The sequence below is a fragment of the Diaporthe batatas genome, assembly GCF_019321695.1.
Source record: "Diaporthe batatas strain CRI 302-4 chromosome Unknown Contig00011, whole genome shotgun sequence".
NCBI classification, from domain to species: domain Eukaryota; kingdom Fungi; phylum Ascomycota; class Sordariomycetes; order Diaporthales; family Diaporthaceae; genus Diaporthe; species Diaporthe batatas.
Genome location: NW_025408558.1, coordinates 2,328,456 through 2,343,176, shown reverse-complemented (window position 1 = coordinate 2,343,176; position 14,721 = coordinate 2,328,456). Strand labels below are relative to the sequence as shown.

Genomic DNA, 14,721 nt, shown 5'->3' with positions numbered 1-14,721 from the left:
AGGCCACAGCAGCTGAGACTGTTCCGGAGAGCCATAATTGGAAGGGGTTCCGCTCAGCTTTGCCGGGCACTTCGTAGGAACGCTACTAGGACTTCACTATACCTTGTAAAGGATTCCTGAAGAGGCCATCTGTCAACCACGGGAGTCACCTTTGTCGCCAGACTGGCGTTTGTTAGCGAAGGTGAACCCGTCGCCGTCGATAGGGTTCTTCTACGTGCACGGGTGCACATTCGCCTGACATAGCATGCGCATGTGAAGGCCGTCGCAACCAGCCTCCAGACATTTAATCCATGCTAGCATCGTAGTGCGTGTCTAGGGCGGCCCCTAGAGTACTAGCCGGATCACTCTTGCCATAAATTGGAAGAAAAGAACAAAAAGTCCGAATCACTCTTGCCAAAAATTGGAAGAAAAGGACAAAAAGTGATATTTATTGGCGGCTGCTCCCCATCCAAGGCCACATGCACTTCGACTTTTCCTACCACTGAACCACACAGTCCCTCATGAACGATCGAGAAGAGAGTTCCTTTCCAAAGCCGAACCCGGATACCAGAACAACTCGAACTCGAAGTCGAACTCGAAATCGAACTCGAATTCTATACCCACCGGTCCCAAGGCTATGTGCCATAACGGGCACACCTTTGGACTCCAACCCACATCCACAACCGCGCATCCACAAACTCCCATCCACCATCCTACAACCCGCCATAATCACGGATACTATCTAAACTTTTCCTAAAGGATTATTTATATCCTATACATCGTCTTCTTCCTACTACATCATCCGACATGGATCCCGCTACGCACATGCAGCTACTCCTGGCGGAGAAAGACGAGGAAATCGCCAGGTTGACTCAAGAGAACGCCTCGCTGAGACAAGAGGCCGCCCGACAACAACTTGAAGAGACCATTTCCCCGGCACACAGAGTCGCGGACGCCTCGACGCCACTCCCCGACGGCGCGAATATCACGCCGCCGTCACCACCTACCCATACTTGGGCCCGCGATTCCGCCTGCATCATCGAACAAGAGCCCAGTACACAGTCGCTAGTCGACCTCGTCGGCCGCGACACGCAAAACAAATATAAACAACCCAGAAAGACTTTGAAGAAGAAGTGGTCGTCGGTAGCTGCGCGGGTCGACCGCCTACGTATAAAGCTCTTAAAGCTATCAGGAGGTCTTACAAACACGTTCAAGTCTACATCCACCGGTACGGGATGGGAGCAGCTTTCGGCCACCGTGAGTGGGAATGGCGAAACAGAAGAGAACTGCCCGTGGGAAAATGATACAACCGATCCTGAATGGGCCAAGACCACAGGTGACAACCCTTGGGGAGACGACGAAGGCACCCTGTGGGAACCCGACGAACCCGTCGAGGAGCCAAAGTGGCGAAGCTTGAAGCTGCCGCCCACGACCACGTTCTGGCTACGCGACCGGAGTTGGAAGCAGCCCCACACGATGGATCCCGAGAGGCTCAAGTACATCATCGACCAGCACGCCCTTGTGCCTGCGACGCGACTCGAAGACGACGACTGGGTCCGGTCCGATCTTCGAAAGGTTTGGGTGGAAGACCTGCGCCTGTACCGCATGGCCGTCCGCGGCAAAGAGACCGCCCAGAAAGTCGTCTGGGAACACGCAGACAAGCACGACACACGCTTCCGCGACAGAGTCTGGCCCGGAGGATGGCAACAAGTGAAGCTGGAATTCGGTCAGCTGACCGCCCAGATGGGTACCAATCACGCCAAATCTTTCTTCACGTGGCACGACAATGACGCATACAAAGCGTTCGAGTTACTGCTGCTTCGAGAAGTGGTGCCCCTCAGGCACTTCGTGTGCCACTGGGATCCGCATCACGGCATGGACGTTGCTAAAGAGGTTGAATCGATGCTCAAGTCGGTTCAGAAGCTCGCGATCTGCTTGGGTAACGGGCCGCGTGCAATGGATGCTCGGATTATTCGAGACGAGCTACGCCAGGCCGTGAAGGACACAGTGACCGAGGTTGAGGAGCTCTTGCCGACGGGGAAAGCGAACGATTTCAAGCTTCACCACGTGCAAATGTTCCAGTTTATCGAGAGGCAAAAGAGATGCCCAGAGCCCGAGGAACTCGTGTTTCCAGAGGTGATACTCACTGCTGCGGAGGTTTGGGCAAGACGTCGAGATGAAGCCTTGACCGGCCCGGGGCAGAAGAAGGAGGATCAGCCCGACAACAAGGACGCGAAGGCCCGCAGGAGGGGTACTTTCAGCGGCCGAAGAGCCAGTTCCGATGGTGCTGGTTCTTCCAGGAAGCGACGGGGCTCATTTACATAGAGCAGGTATTCGCAATGTGGTGTGGCGGAGAATGGTTCTCTTTACCTTGTGATTATTTGGGGCACACTACGAAGAATTAGACTCTCGTCGGACGGGTGCCCGGTCATGTCAACAGTGGGGTCCTGCAACAGGCCACTCTGTCAAGGCTCAATGACCCAGACACATTATGGGCAGTCACGACCATCTGCAACCTACTGCTGCTGCTGGTTAGCTGCTGAGGAACTTAGAGGAGATACCAACAATACAAGGACTCATTTTCGCACAACTTTTGCTTTGGTGATAAGAATATCTATCAACCTCCGTGACCCCAGTTCCTCTCTGATGACAATAAAGTATATCAAACTTCCACGATCGGCCCCGAGTAGACCCTTCTCGCCCAAGTCACATAATACAGCACGCTGAAGCTAATTACCGCAACAAAGACTAGGACCGCCCAATTCATAGTCTGCGGCGTGACTTCCCTAGTTGCTGGCCAGAACGAGAAGAAGAAAACGAATAGAAGATATGAACAGGAGAAGGCGTTGTTGACAATCCCAAACAACCCGGGGAGGCGCCAAGGCCCCCAAGCCAAAGTGGAGTCGATGGTGTTGACGTGGAGGTCGTCCGGACTAGGATCTCGAATCTGCCCGCGCACCCGACGATATAGTAACAGTCCGGCGGCCACTAGGTAGGACCCGAACAGCCCGGCGATGGAGATGGATATGACGCCATTAAAAGCGGTTGCGTCGCCTATGTTGACCAGTGAAAGGATTATAGCAACAATAGCGGTGGTGAGCACAGAGTACAGAGGAATGCTCGTTCGTCGACTCGTCCTCGCCAGGAACTTTGATCCGGGGAGGCCGCGGTCGCGCGCAAAGGCCCAGTACAACCGCGAGGTGGAGGCGATGCAGCCTGTCGTGGCGCTGAATGCCATGGCCACCACGACAGAAGACATGACTGCTGCGCCTGCTGTAGACCCGACGGCGTTGCGGAAGATGGCCATGAAGGGGTAGGCTGGATTCTCCATGAGCGCGGCCTCGATGTCTGACGCTGCCACGCAGTACAAGGTCACGATGAGCATGGCGAAGCCCAGCGTCCCGTTAATCATCAGGCCTGCCAGGAGAGATCGAGGTATGACGAGCGGCGCGTTGCGGATCTCCTCCGCCATCTGGACATGAGTTTAGTAAAGAGACCGCCGCTGTTGTGAACCAGAGACTCACATGAATGGCCCCATCGGCCCCTAGAAACGCAAATACATTGCCAAGGATTCCAATGCAAAAAGAGAGGCCTTGTGTCTGCCAGTCCCCAAGGTTGTAGAAATTGTTGAAAACGGCCGCCGAGTCCCCATGCTCACTCAGCAAAGCCAAGGGTAGCAGAATACCCAGGAACCCGAGGAGATGCACGACCAGTACGAGGCCCTCGAACTTGGCGAGCAGCTTCCCGATGGCGCTGTTGACGGAGTATCCAAAAAGGATGACGGCCCAGAAAAGCAGCGTCCCATGCCAGTTCTGCATCACGCCGGCGTAGCCGGGGTGCGTGAGCAGGATCAGACCCTGGATCATCGTGCCCGTCAAAAAGCCGCCAGACGCCACCAGGGCCTGCCAGCCCGTCAGGGCAAGCCAGCCGGTGAGGTATCCGAGGAACTTGCGCGCCCCAGGCGGCGCGAGCATCGAAACCCAGTGGTATTGGCCACCAGAGGTGGGCGCCATGGACACCAGTTCGGAGAGCGTTGCAAACACGGAGAGGGTGCCCGCCCACACGACGATGAAGCCGTAGATGATGCCTGATGGCCCGCCGCTGTTCAAGGTCAGCTGGCCGAGATGGTGCTTGGGTCACTGGAAGGAGATCAAGCTGGGGATTGTTACTTCTGTAGTCCTTGCAAAAATGTGCTAAACGGGGCGTGTTAGCCACACGTGGAATCACCTTGACATCCGGGCAGAGATACGAACACCAGAGATCCTTCCCACGTGATCAGGACCGTACAGCTGAACCCAAGAATCGTCATGAAGCCAAAGTTGCGCTTCAAGACAGGCTTCTTTCCAAGCCGTACCAGCGCGGCGTCGTCGCCAGAGGCGGATCTGTGGACCGCGGACCCGAAGGCACCCACCTCCTCTGTTTTCGTCATCTTATCGGAGGTCATGGTCTCTCGAAGGCGGAATTCCGTGGAAAATACGACAGTGACGGGCGGAACGAATGCAACCTATTCAGACTGCCTGCCAGTGCGGAGTGATCCCACTTAATATTCGTCGCGAACTGAGTCGCAGTAATTGACCGCAAATGAAGACACGGTCAGGCCATGCTTTGTGGCGCAAAATTTCACGGTAGGAGGAGTCCCTCGCGCGAAACTGCACGCCCGAAAATTTGGTTCTTGTGCGAAGTCACCTGCAGGACGACCTGGGGTGGCCATTTTCCTGAACTGGCTGAAGCTGACCTCCCTGTCGGCTGCTGGAGGGGTTTCATTTGGCCCGGGGTTCTTAGCGTTCCCCAGTGGGAGATTCTATTGGCGCTGTCAGCAACATATCGGGCGTCATGTTGTGACACGGCACAGGGGAGCAGGGGGAGCTGCAGCGGTTTGGATCGGCGGCGTGGGCAGCCAGGTAGCCAGACCATACGATTACTAGCTGCATATGAATGTCTCATCCCGCAGATAAATGATCCTTTACCCGCCGGCCATGCTTATCTAGCATGCTGTACTATTGTCCAAATCATCCGATACTCATGTGCTGACAAAAGTTCCTCATGTATGTCCCTGTCATCAGCCGCTCCTGTGATGGGCCCAAGATGATTTCACATGCTGCTCAAGATGGACGAGGGAACGAAGTTGACCACAGGCGGCAATTTGAATAAATAAAAATAACAGTAAAATTATGTTTATCTTCACACCGCCTCTGCAAGACTATGGTGCATGCTATGATGGCGTTGAAGGCCAAGTTGATCTGGACCCTGCTCTGGCAAAGGATCTCAGTTCTTCCACCTCGTCCGGCACATGCACGATCCCTGATTCCAGGCTCTCCATCAAGGGCCTGAGATAAGGCAGACAGGCTGTCAGCACACTGAGGAGTACTACAACCTGATTGCACACTGTCGGTAGCCACAAGCCCGCTGTGATATCCGGGTTGGAATATGCTATCCAGAATATGGCAAGCTGAGCGGCTGCGGCGCCGATGACACTAGAATAAGAACAGATGAGTATTTGGAGCAAGAGTTGGTATTGAGGAGGAACCTACAACAGCCTGGTTAAGAATACCAGAAGAACAGTAGTTCGTTTCAAGACCGATATGTGGAGCCTTCCGATGATCCACACGTAGAGAAAAACGAAGCCAAGCTCAGTGATCATGTTTAATACACTAGCATAGGTACACCAAGATCGCTACTCGACATCAGCAACGCCCCGCAGAATTTGCTAGTTAACACTTACCCGATCGGTACAGCTGTTGCGGTGGATGTAATCCCAGGGCTTTGGCAGCCCGCACTGGAAGACAGAGATCACCGTCGCAGAAACCAGCCACAGCCCTATGGTCAAGCGGAAGGCCAAGTCTACGTGGCGGTGGATAGCGTTCGGGCTCAGCTGGTTGATGAAGACGCAAATCGACCATTTGACCAAGGCCAACGTCAGAAGGAGGAATGGCGTGCTAGCATATTCGGCCTAGGATAAGTCTCTGTCAGCAGCCTGGTCAAAACGTGGAAGGGTGTTCCATGTGAATGTCCAGAAGGAGCCGTACTTTCAAGACCTCGTCGACTTGCCCCGAGGACAGGTCATTCATAGAAGCGCCGAGGCCTGATTTCGCGCCGAAGGATATGGCTATGCATTGAGCAAGAGATGTGGCCTGGAGGGGTTTCAAGTCAGATACCTAAACCACTGCGACGTAAACACGAGATGTGAACGCACCTGAGCAATGATGATGAGGACATCGTCCGCAGCAAGCCTCCTGGCCATGCCATACTTGGTGCCCAAGCGGGCGCAGACACTGAGGACCGCGGCGAGAAACAGGAACCAGACGATGACCAGGCTCACCCGGCTCTTGTCTCCGGGAATCTCAGACCGGGGCTCCATGACCACGATGTTTAGCTAGGCTTCGGGAGCTAATGCAGAAAAGATTCCGGATCATGGCAATTTGGGAAGAAGCCACCCGCGGGATGACAGGCTGACATTTAGGAGGGTGGGGAATGATTTGTTCTTTCTATATGTCTTATGCGCTTCCTGGCAGAGAGTTCAGCTTGAGGCTCAGGCAGCACTTGAGAGGATGTGCCGCACGTGAGAAGGACTGCCACGTCTGGATGGCGCAGGTGGGTGACATACTGGCAACAGAAGCAGCTGCCCACCCGAGAGCTCGCATCGATGCATCCAGGTCTTTGATGCTGGTCCACTATTAGCCAGCGCGCTGCCGGGCATGCGGCAGGTCTCAGTCGATCCACGAGTCGGGCCCGTGAAGACAGACCCAAGAGGGAAATTAGCGGCATTTGGTAGTATGGTCTGGGCCTGCATACGGGATGCACATGTGCCTTCATAGCTCCCTTGAGAACACCCGCCTTTGGCAAGCGGGCGCATCGATAGGCTCGGATACGAGAGCGAATAGGCAGGCACAGGAAACGTACTTTGGCCTCGCATATAAAATAGCAGACGCAGAGCGGCTGGCTCCCTTGGGCGTCGGCATATGTGGTGTAACGGTCCGAGCCGTTGCGGGCTTGATCTGGAATGGCGTAGGGGAATCCTGTTAGCTGAACCGTCTTGGCCATCCTCATATGGAACCCAAGCCGAGGCAAAATACTCTGCACCCAGCACGGCGGCGCAGAAACGAGCCCGTGGTCTGGATCGCCCGAGACAGTCCGAGGGCGAAGCGATCATGCTATGCAATCCTAGCCAGCATGTGGCAATCTTTGCAAGGGGACGCTCTCCTGCGACCTGCGTCTGTGTATAACTCCGGGGCACAGCATGCACAAGATGCATACCTAGGTATCCGTCCAGGCAGCAACTTAAGCAGCATGATCAGAAGCTAAAAGTGAGTTTTGCTCAAATCCCAAGAGCTCCGGGGCCGTTGAAGAGCACCAGGGCACGTGCATATGTCACTCGTTGATTCATCAGTATCCGTCCCTGCCACCCACTGCCGGGGACGTGTCGTTCGCAGGAGGGAGCACAAGGACGTCCTTGTGCAAGACGGCCAGTCCTGCACTTACCGAAGTGGCCTTGTCTAGTGGGGATGCAATAGTATTGATTCCTATCATCGACACTGGCTGGGTTTACCCAATACCGAGAGCCCAAGTGATCCAGAAGGCCAGCCTCTGTGAGGATAAGTACAGTCTACCTACTGAAGTAGGCATGTTGCTTGGGCACTTGGGCAACCAGGCCTGACCGCTTCATCGTTGTCACTGTCCCGACTGCGGTGGAAGGTGGCCTACGGATCAGGGGTTGGCCAAGGCAGTTGAGTCGATCCTGGATCTCGAGGGTTCGGAATTCGATCTCAACCCCAGTATCTGCTTTGGCTGTCACATAAGAGGACCGTCAAGATTTGAACCAAGCGATCTGGCTCCCCCCCCCTCTCGAGATGTTTCGGTAGACTACAATCAGAGGTATTTTCCCCGGCGGTGGACATGGCATCGCTCAGCATCGCAGATGGAGACCCACTCTTACTAGAAGTTTATAGGCTTGGGCTATACTATATTTTTTCCTTTACACTATATAACTTCTCATTTCTTCACTAATCTAAAGCTTATATATAGAGTCTTTAATAGCTTTATATATATCCTTATAATCCTTTTATAAAGACACTTTAAATCCTTTTTTTTATAATTTTCTATATTATTAAAAAGTAAATAATTATTAATAATAAAAATATAAACTTAAAAGAAAATAAATTTATTATATCTTTCCTTTATTTTTTTATATATTACTTTTAAAACTCTTTTTAAAAGTTCTAATACTTTATTATAAAAGTTTTAAAAAATAAATTATAAATTACTTCTTTATTTTAACTTTTTAAAATAAATAATTATATATTGAAATAAAGATTATAATATTAACTTATTTAATAACAGTTTTATTAATATATATATATATATATATATATATAAAATAATTTTTAATTAAACTTCTTTTAATATAATTTATTTATATAATAATTATTTTTAAATTTAATTTTATTATATAACTTCTTTATAATATTTTAATTAATATTATTATTAAAAGAATATTTTTTAACTTTATTTATATATTATAAAGTTAAAGTTATAAATATTTATTATATTATAATTATTATTATTAATATTATATTTTTTTTAAAATATTAAATTTAAGTACTTATTACTATATAAAAGTATTATATATATCTTTAGATATATATAGAATAGAAGTAAAACTATAGAAGTTTATGTGACTACCCATCTTGCAGTCGACCAAGTAGAATACTGGGTTGGGAGATAACACGCGCCGTGTTGGCCCACCACAAGGCATCGCCGCTGTACCGGCGGGCGGAGCACCCCAATGGTTTCAAGGGGCCAGTCACTGCAGACGCAGCCCCTCACTACTCACCCTGCTCGTCACACCCTGTGACATCCTGGAGGTGCTCCAGTTTGGACACTGACTAAGCTTGGCCTACTGGACTCCATGTTTGAGCTTCCGGGCAGTGCTGTGCATGAAGGGGGGCGGAAAACAAGGCTGTGCACTACATGATAACTGCCTACTGATTTCCGTACGTAGGGTGGTCAATGTGGGAGTGATGCGGTTGCCAGATGTATTGGTGAAATTTTACTGGATATCAATGACGAATTCCAAGACTGATTTTCCATTCTGAAAGCATCGCGAATTTGTAATGCTACATGGTTTCTTTGCCTGGAGGCCCTCAAGCTTCAAATGTTGAATCCACAAAAACCATTGTATCCGCTCATCTTGCGTCTCCTTTCCCCAAGTGCGGGCTTTAGTACCCTTCTTCATATTCTGAACGGTGGGCCACTTGTGATCAGCGTGGCCCGAACTCAACAGAAAAGTCGAAAAAGCGGCCCGCTGGCTCTCTCGGCATGAAGTGGAATTTAGAAACGTAGATTCTTGCGTCTAGCATTGCGTCGTTGTCCGTCACCATAGTTCTGCAACATCTACCGAGCGCGGTTTTGCGATAGACAGCATCGAACGACTTCTGCTTTTTTGGGTTTCTTTCGCGATGCCCAAGACTCAAGTTTTCCATGTCATTCAGTCGCAGTCTCTTGTATGCTTTAGTCCTCTCCTCCATCAGGGTATCCTCTGTGGCGGCCTCGAAGTATATCGTTTTCAAGCTCTCAACAGGCAGCCCCATGTAGTCTGACCAGAAGCTCAGGAAGACGGCAGCGGCAAGTGGGCGGTGGTGTCTTTCGCGGTCATCTCTGGCCATCTCCATCTCATCTACGACTCTGTGGAATATTTTGGAGTCAGCTCGTGCTTCGAAGGAGCAGTTGCACACTGTGGGATTGTGGGATTGTGGGACCATCTATACATCAAGCCTGGGAGCTCGTTGGCGCCAAGTATGGCAATAGGTTCGTCTCGAGCATCCGTGCCGATACGTCCAATTGCATATAAATTAATGGCAAAGTCTTCCCTGATGGTGGGGTCTGGCCGCTGTCCAAGCCAAGCGCCGTAGTATCCCAGCTCTTGTAGCGTCGCAGGCTCCTGGATACCTTCATATCTGGGTGCAAGGGATGCGAGTTCGACAGGCCGCGCTGGTGGCCCACGAGCAGCCTCTTCATCGTCGCCGCGCATGCACATCGCGACAAAGATATCGATAACTTCTTGACCACTTGCAGATATTGGTTAGCAAACAGTCTCTCACAAAACCACCTGCATTTAGTAGCCCTGTCGACTGTACCTTCGTATGTGAATGCTCGTATCAGCACAGCTTAGAGATTGCTGTCAATTCTAGGTGGGGCACTGCCGTGTCAATCAGGTCTTCGCAGAGATAGAGTGAATTATGCTGTCGCTTCTACTGTTGAACAGCAACAAAGATCCGTAATTCGTAACATTCCGCGCAGCTTTATATTCAAAAAATTGAAAGAGTGACTCGCTTCGTTCACACTAACATTGATGTTGAAGGCGGTTGATGTTGTGACAAGTGGGCAACACATGGTCATTGAATGTAATGGAATAGTAACCAGGAACTTCGTCATCGTGCAATCCCTTTCGGGAGTCCAAGTCTAATACAACGACTTGGAGGCCTTGCTATTCCTATCGAGTCTGCTTCATGCTGCTTTTGTACCGATGCACTATTACTTCATACCTCATATCCTCATGTATGGGGTGCCGCGGAACAGTTCCAAATGGATTGGGAATTCTACGCCACTCGGTGTGTCCCCAGTGGAACCTGCCTCAACCAGGATTGCAGAAACAGGAAGAATATCACCAGGAGCCAAATTATAGAGAAAATTATGCGGGGAATTGTCAAATGTGATATCTGTCAAAAGAGACTCTTTTCAGTTCGCTTCGTTTCAGTGGCGCCCCGTCTGCTGCTACAAGAATTCAAATGTTTGATCGGCTAAGAAAGTCCATCATGTTTACATTGAAATAATTCTGGAATGGTTATCTTTTTCTCTGTGAAATTTGACCTGGGCTTAATTCGCCTCCAAAGTCCAGCCGACAAGCTGATCCTCGTCGTAAGAGGGAAAGATGATGGACCCAGCCTTGGAGAAGGGCAGAGAGACGCCCCCATTCTGTGACAGCACTTCAAGTTGTCCTATATTTTACCGAGACGATTTGGCGTGATTATTAAACGTGCAAGGTTCATCTTGGCCGCCAGCTGTCAAAATAGTCACGTGGGCAATCAAGCAGTAGGCAGGCTCAAGATGCCGTGTCACCTACACCTAACCAGAGGGACGGTAGAGGTAGTATATACCATAAATACCCCAAAGAGAAGATCTACATTCTGGAGTCACATCACCAATAACCGTCTAAAAGAAAGCGACTTGGCGGGGACACAGTGATCAAAGTGGTGCCCTCTGTGTGCTACCAAATTAATGTATGAGCGACTGTCGTGCTCAGGCACAACATCTGCAGCACAGGGGTCATCCTTGCAGAGCACAGCATACACTTTACGCGTTTCGAGGACTTGAGGAACTTCCGCAACTGAGTTTCATTGAGTGATAATGACTGTTAAAATCTGGCTGGGAAAATTTCGAGAAAAGCGAGAGACGTATTGTCAAATCAATGGGGCAATCTCCTCCCGGCTTTGGCCACCCTTAATCGTAGGCGCCGCTTCACGCATCAGGTACGGCCAATCCGAGCCGTCTCGCGTGGCGCTTGGCGCAGTCATCTAAATACCATGTTAACACCCCACAAACTCCTTAGATCCAGCTTAGTACGTACATCAATTCCACGTGGATAACTGATTTATTCTCCTGTGGGAAAAGCATTGGTGCGAACATCGACCTCACCCATGGGGAAGGCATTCGTCCGAACGTCAACCTCGCCCATGGGGAATGCATTCGTGCGGACATCTACGCCACCCATGGGGAAGGCTTGCTTCCGGACATCGACCTCGTCGCCGGTGGGGAAGGCGTTTGTGCGAACGTCGTTCATTGGGAAGGCATTCTTGCGGACGTCTACAGAGTCTCCGACCTGGTACCATTCGCCATCGGCAGTCGCTCCGGTCTTGACGGTAGACTTCCAGGGCTGAGAGCGCTTGTCGTGAGCAGACTGCTCAACGATGGCCCGGGCCAGCTCCTCGTAGTAGTTGGACATGCTTGCGATATTGCGCTGAAGAAACCGAGGTTCTGACAGAATTGAAAAGAAACGATGGCAGTTATCCTTCTCACAAGCGTTTACCACTGTATGAAGGCTCCACATACGTCTTATATGCATGGGAGTTAGAAACGGAACCACTCTCCATCCTCACCGCTCCGATCAGCGAACGCCTCCTGTATCTCGGACTCGTCCTGGCGGGACTGATAACCAGCGAGAGCGAGCTAATACCGGGCATGCTTGATGCAGGCGATTTGCATGCGTGTCGACGGATCTGCATATCTCATTGGCTTCCAAACGGGCCAAGTTGTTTGGCAGGTGAGACAAGACCGACTGTAGCTCGGATTGCCACCGCAACTCAACCCACCCGCGCCACTTTTGTTGACATTCTTCTCACTGTCCTGTCCGATCCCATCATAAGTCTACAGCCACCTTGTCTTCCATGCTGACGGGTTACACAATCCAGGCAGCCAAGGGCGCTGTTTCCGCCGATGTAACGTGCGTCGTGCGATGTGCAACACAAAGTACTGGGCGTTACAGCACAAAGGACTGGCCGTTATAACACCTGATTGGGAATCGCGGCATAATCCGACTAAGTGTGCCCAGGTGTCGTGAAGCCTGATTTTCGGGGTATGACAAGGGAGACGCTCGGTTGGGAACGGACATCTGGAAGTAGTTGCCCGCGTAGCAACACTACCAGCAAAACTTTCCTTAGGGACAGCTTCAGTGACAGTCATCTCTTTCTCGGAATTTCGTTGGCTTAGGAATACCCAGGCTCAACTCATCGCCATGAAGAAAGCCTCAATCCAATTTCTGAAATGGAGCCCGCTCTACGAGTCGGAGAAGCCCTTCCAGATATTTGGCAACATCCACGAGGATTCAGCTGACCAACGCAAGACCAACCTGGCTTGGCACGAAGAGCAGGTCGAGGTGCAAGACTGTCGCGATAACGCTCACGAGTTCGGGCTTGATTCCCATGGGTTCGCCATCCGCCGCATGCCGACCTTCACGGAGCTGTCAGACCGGGAGGCAGTGATCGGGAAATACATACCAGCCGTCAAAAAGATGCTGCAAACTGAGCTGGAAGACGTCGGGACGGTATTTCTGTTCGACTGGCGGGTACGTAAGACCAAGTCCTCGTGTAAAGTCCCGGCAAAATAGACATCTGACACTGGTGTTATAGATCAGAGAGAGCGTAAACCAGGTCGAAGCGGGAAGCATGATCAACTTTAGTGATCAGTTCCAGCCGCTTCTGCCCAGCAATTACGCCCACATGGACACGAGTCCGATATCTGTGGTCCGGCGCATCCAGGAGAGCTTTCCGAACGAAGCTGCCCAGATCTTGCGGCAGCGTGTGAGGGCTGTGAAGTAAGCCGATCTTTGTTCTTTTTCCTTTTCCGGGTATGTTCTGCGTGTGGTCCATGGTGCTGATTGTTGCCGCAGTGTATGGAAACCACTGTCCAATCCGGTCGATGAATGGGCCCTTGCAGTGTGCGATGGCACCACCGTGAGCCGTGACGACCTGATCGAGACGGACTCGATACGTCAAGGAAACGTCAGCTCGCATTACTATGTCCGATACAACCCGGATCAGAAATGGTACTTTCTGGACCGGCAAACCCCAGACGAGGCGTTGATTTTCAAGCACTTTGATACGAAGCCTGGTATCGAAGCTCCATGTATGTGCGGGTCCAGATGTCCTCCAAGCAGATAATGATGTTTATCGTGCTGACTCTACCAGATGCCGTTCACTCAAGCATCAAACAGCTGTGGCCGGTGGAGAACCCCAAGCCCAGACGGAGCATTGAGGTCCGCACCCTCATCTTCTCTGCCCAAGTGGACGCGGGCCAGGGAGCCTAGGTTCCAGGTTCTCATCTTGCATGGAGAGATGTCACGGGATTCCTAATGATTTATTCATGTTGATATCACGCCAATAGCAGAATGACCGCACTCGTAGGCGCATGTAAAGGTTTTCAGTGCTTACATTCATCGCTCACATTCGTCAACTTGGGAATGGGGGCCGGGCTGGGCCACGACCGCCCGTCTTGGCGGCTCGTAGGAACCTTGGGGCCGCCGCCACAAGGGCCATCCACTCTCTGCTCGTAGGGCTCGCTGGTAGATGTTCTGACACCAAAGGGCTGCTCGGGAACTCGGCGTACGTGACCAAAGGTACGAAACTTATAACCAAGTGTGGGCCGGAAACGCATCATCCTCGGACTACTCAATGGAAACAGCCGTTGGACCAAAAGAAGGGGTTCGACGTGATGGGCTGGTGGCTTAGTAGATGGCTTGCCTGCCAATCTGCCAACTTCACATTCACCTTGGTGTTACACCGTCGCCCCCACTGCCAATACCCTGCATGCCGGCCTGCCTGCCAGTGCCAGGCGAGGCCAGGCCAGCCCGGCAGTAGGTTGGCGGCTAGGGCTGCTAGGTAGTGACTACTGAAGTACCTAGGCAACTAGGCTGTGTCCGGAAGTGAAGGCTTCGCATGACGTGGGGCGTTTTCGGAAGCCCGCCAATCGTCCTGACATGCCGAGCGAATGGCAGACCGGTTGCTGACGGGCAGGGTGGGCATGCAGGCATGCAGGTTGTCTTGGAATGTTGGTGACACCTTCTAATTTGATTGGACTGCAGAGCTGGACCAGCCGCGATGCGATGAGACGTACGACTTGATAGAAGCACATGCTCCCTTGCTGCCCTGATGACTTGATTAAAATGGGCAAAAGTACCGTTTTTGATCGACG

The 14,721-nt window shown here is 51.5% G+C and overlaps 5 protein-coding genes across 5 annotated transcripts; 2 read left to right on the top strand and 3 right to left on the bottom strand.

Annotated features, from left to right (window-relative positions):
• Positions 1 to 786: 786 nt before the first annotated feature.
• KVR01_009523 (uncharacterized protein) lies at positions 787 to 2,304 on the top strand (the record flags this gene model as incomplete). Its single annotated transcript, XM_044787955.1, has 1 exon — positions 787 to 2,304. The coding sequence occupies one exon, from the start codon at positions 787 to 789 to the stop codon at positions 2,302 to 2,304; it is 1,518 nt and encodes a 505-aa protein (XP_044642025.1).
• Positions 2,305 to 2,555: 251 nt separating this feature from the next.
• Positions 2,556 to 4,706, bottom strand: KVR01_009476 (uncharacterized protein). Its single transcript, XM_044790305.1, has 4 exons — positions 4,233 to 4,706; positions 4,149 to 4,172; positions 3,504 to 4,080; positions 2,556 to 3,451 (listed from the first exon to the last, which is right to left on the bottom strand). The coding sequence occupies exons 1-4, from the start codon at positions 4,421 to 4,423 to the stop codon at positions 2,642 to 2,644; spliced, it is 1,602 nt and encodes a 533-aa protein (XP_044641978.1). The 5' UTR covers positions 4,424 to 4,706; the 3' UTR covers positions 2,556 to 2,641.
• Positions 4,707 to 5,104: 398 nt separating this feature from the next.
• Positions 5,105 to 6,785, bottom strand: KVR01_009624 (uncharacterized protein). The gene is made up of 5 exons (XM_044794559.1): positions 6,173 to 6,785; positions 6,006 to 6,110; positions 5,702 to 5,929; positions 5,511 to 5,653; positions 5,105 to 5,453 (listed from the first exon to the last, which is right to left on the bottom strand). The coding sequence occupies exons 1-5, from the start codon at positions 6,335 to 6,337 to the stop codon at positions 5,192 to 5,194; spliced, it is 903 nt and encodes a 300-aa protein (XP_044642126.1). The 5' UTR covers positions 6,338 to 6,785; the 3' UTR covers positions 5,105 to 5,191.
• Positions 6,786 to 11,413: 4,628 nt separating this feature from the next.
• KVR01_009092 (uncharacterized protein) lies at positions 11,414 to 14,238 on the bottom strand. The gene is made up of 4 exons (XM_044787609.1): positions 13,962 to 14,238; positions 12,748 to 13,879; positions 11,603 to 12,687; positions 11,414 to 11,549 (listed from the first exon to the last, which is right to left on the bottom strand). The coding sequence occupies exon 3, from the start codon at positions 12,095 to 12,097 to the stop codon at positions 11,627 to 11,629; it is 471 nt and encodes a 156-aa protein (XP_044641594.1). The 5' UTR covers positions 12,098 to 12,687; positions 12,748 to 13,879; positions 13,962 to 14,238; the 3' UTR covers positions 11,414 to 11,549; positions 11,603 to 11,626.
• KVR01_008982 (uncharacterized protein) lies at positions 12,767 to 13,837 on the top strand (the record flags this gene model as incomplete). The annotated part of the gene is made up of 4 exons (XM_044794759.1): positions 12,767 to 13,096; positions 13,161 to 13,345; positions 13,421 to 13,576; positions 13,735 to 13,837. 4 exons carry the CDS (start codon positions 12,767 to 12,769, stop codon positions 13,835 to 13,837), a joined length of 774 nt encoding a protein of 257 aa, XP_044641484.1.
• Positions 14,239 to 14,721: the final 483 nt, after the last annotated feature.

Excerpts from the sequence above, each read along its gene's own strand:
- KVR01_009476 (XM_044790305.1), bottom strand. The coding sequence starts at position 4,423 with ATGACCTCCGATAAGATGACGAAAACAGAGGAGGTGGGTGCCTTCGGG. Across the intron at positions 4,173-4,232 it reads ACGTGGGAAGGATCTCTGGT|CACATTTTTGCAAGGACTAC; the intron begins GTTCGTATCTCT and ends CGCCCCGTTTAG. Across the intron at positions 3,452-3,503 it reads GGGCCGATGGGGCCATTCAT|ATGGCGGAGGAGATCCGCAA; the intron begins GTGAGTCTCTGG and ends ACTCATGTCCAG.
- KVR01_009624 (XM_044794559.1), bottom strand. The coding sequence starts at position 6,337 with ATGGAGCCCCGGTCTGAGATTCCCGGAGACAAGAGCCGGGTGAGCCTG. Across the intron at positions 6,111-6,172 it reads TCCTCATCATCATTGCTCAG|GCCACATCTCTTGCTCAATG; the intron begins GTGCGTTCACAT and ends AAACCCCTCCAG. Across the intron at positions 5,454-5,510 it reads GTATTCTTAACCAGGCTGTT|TGTCATCGGCGCCGCAGCCG; the intron begins GTAGGTTCCTCC and ends TTCTTATTCTAG.
- KVR01_009092 (XM_044787609.1), bottom strand. The coding sequence starts at position 12,097 with ATGCATATAAGACGTATGTGGAGCCTTCATACAGTGGTAAACGCTTGT.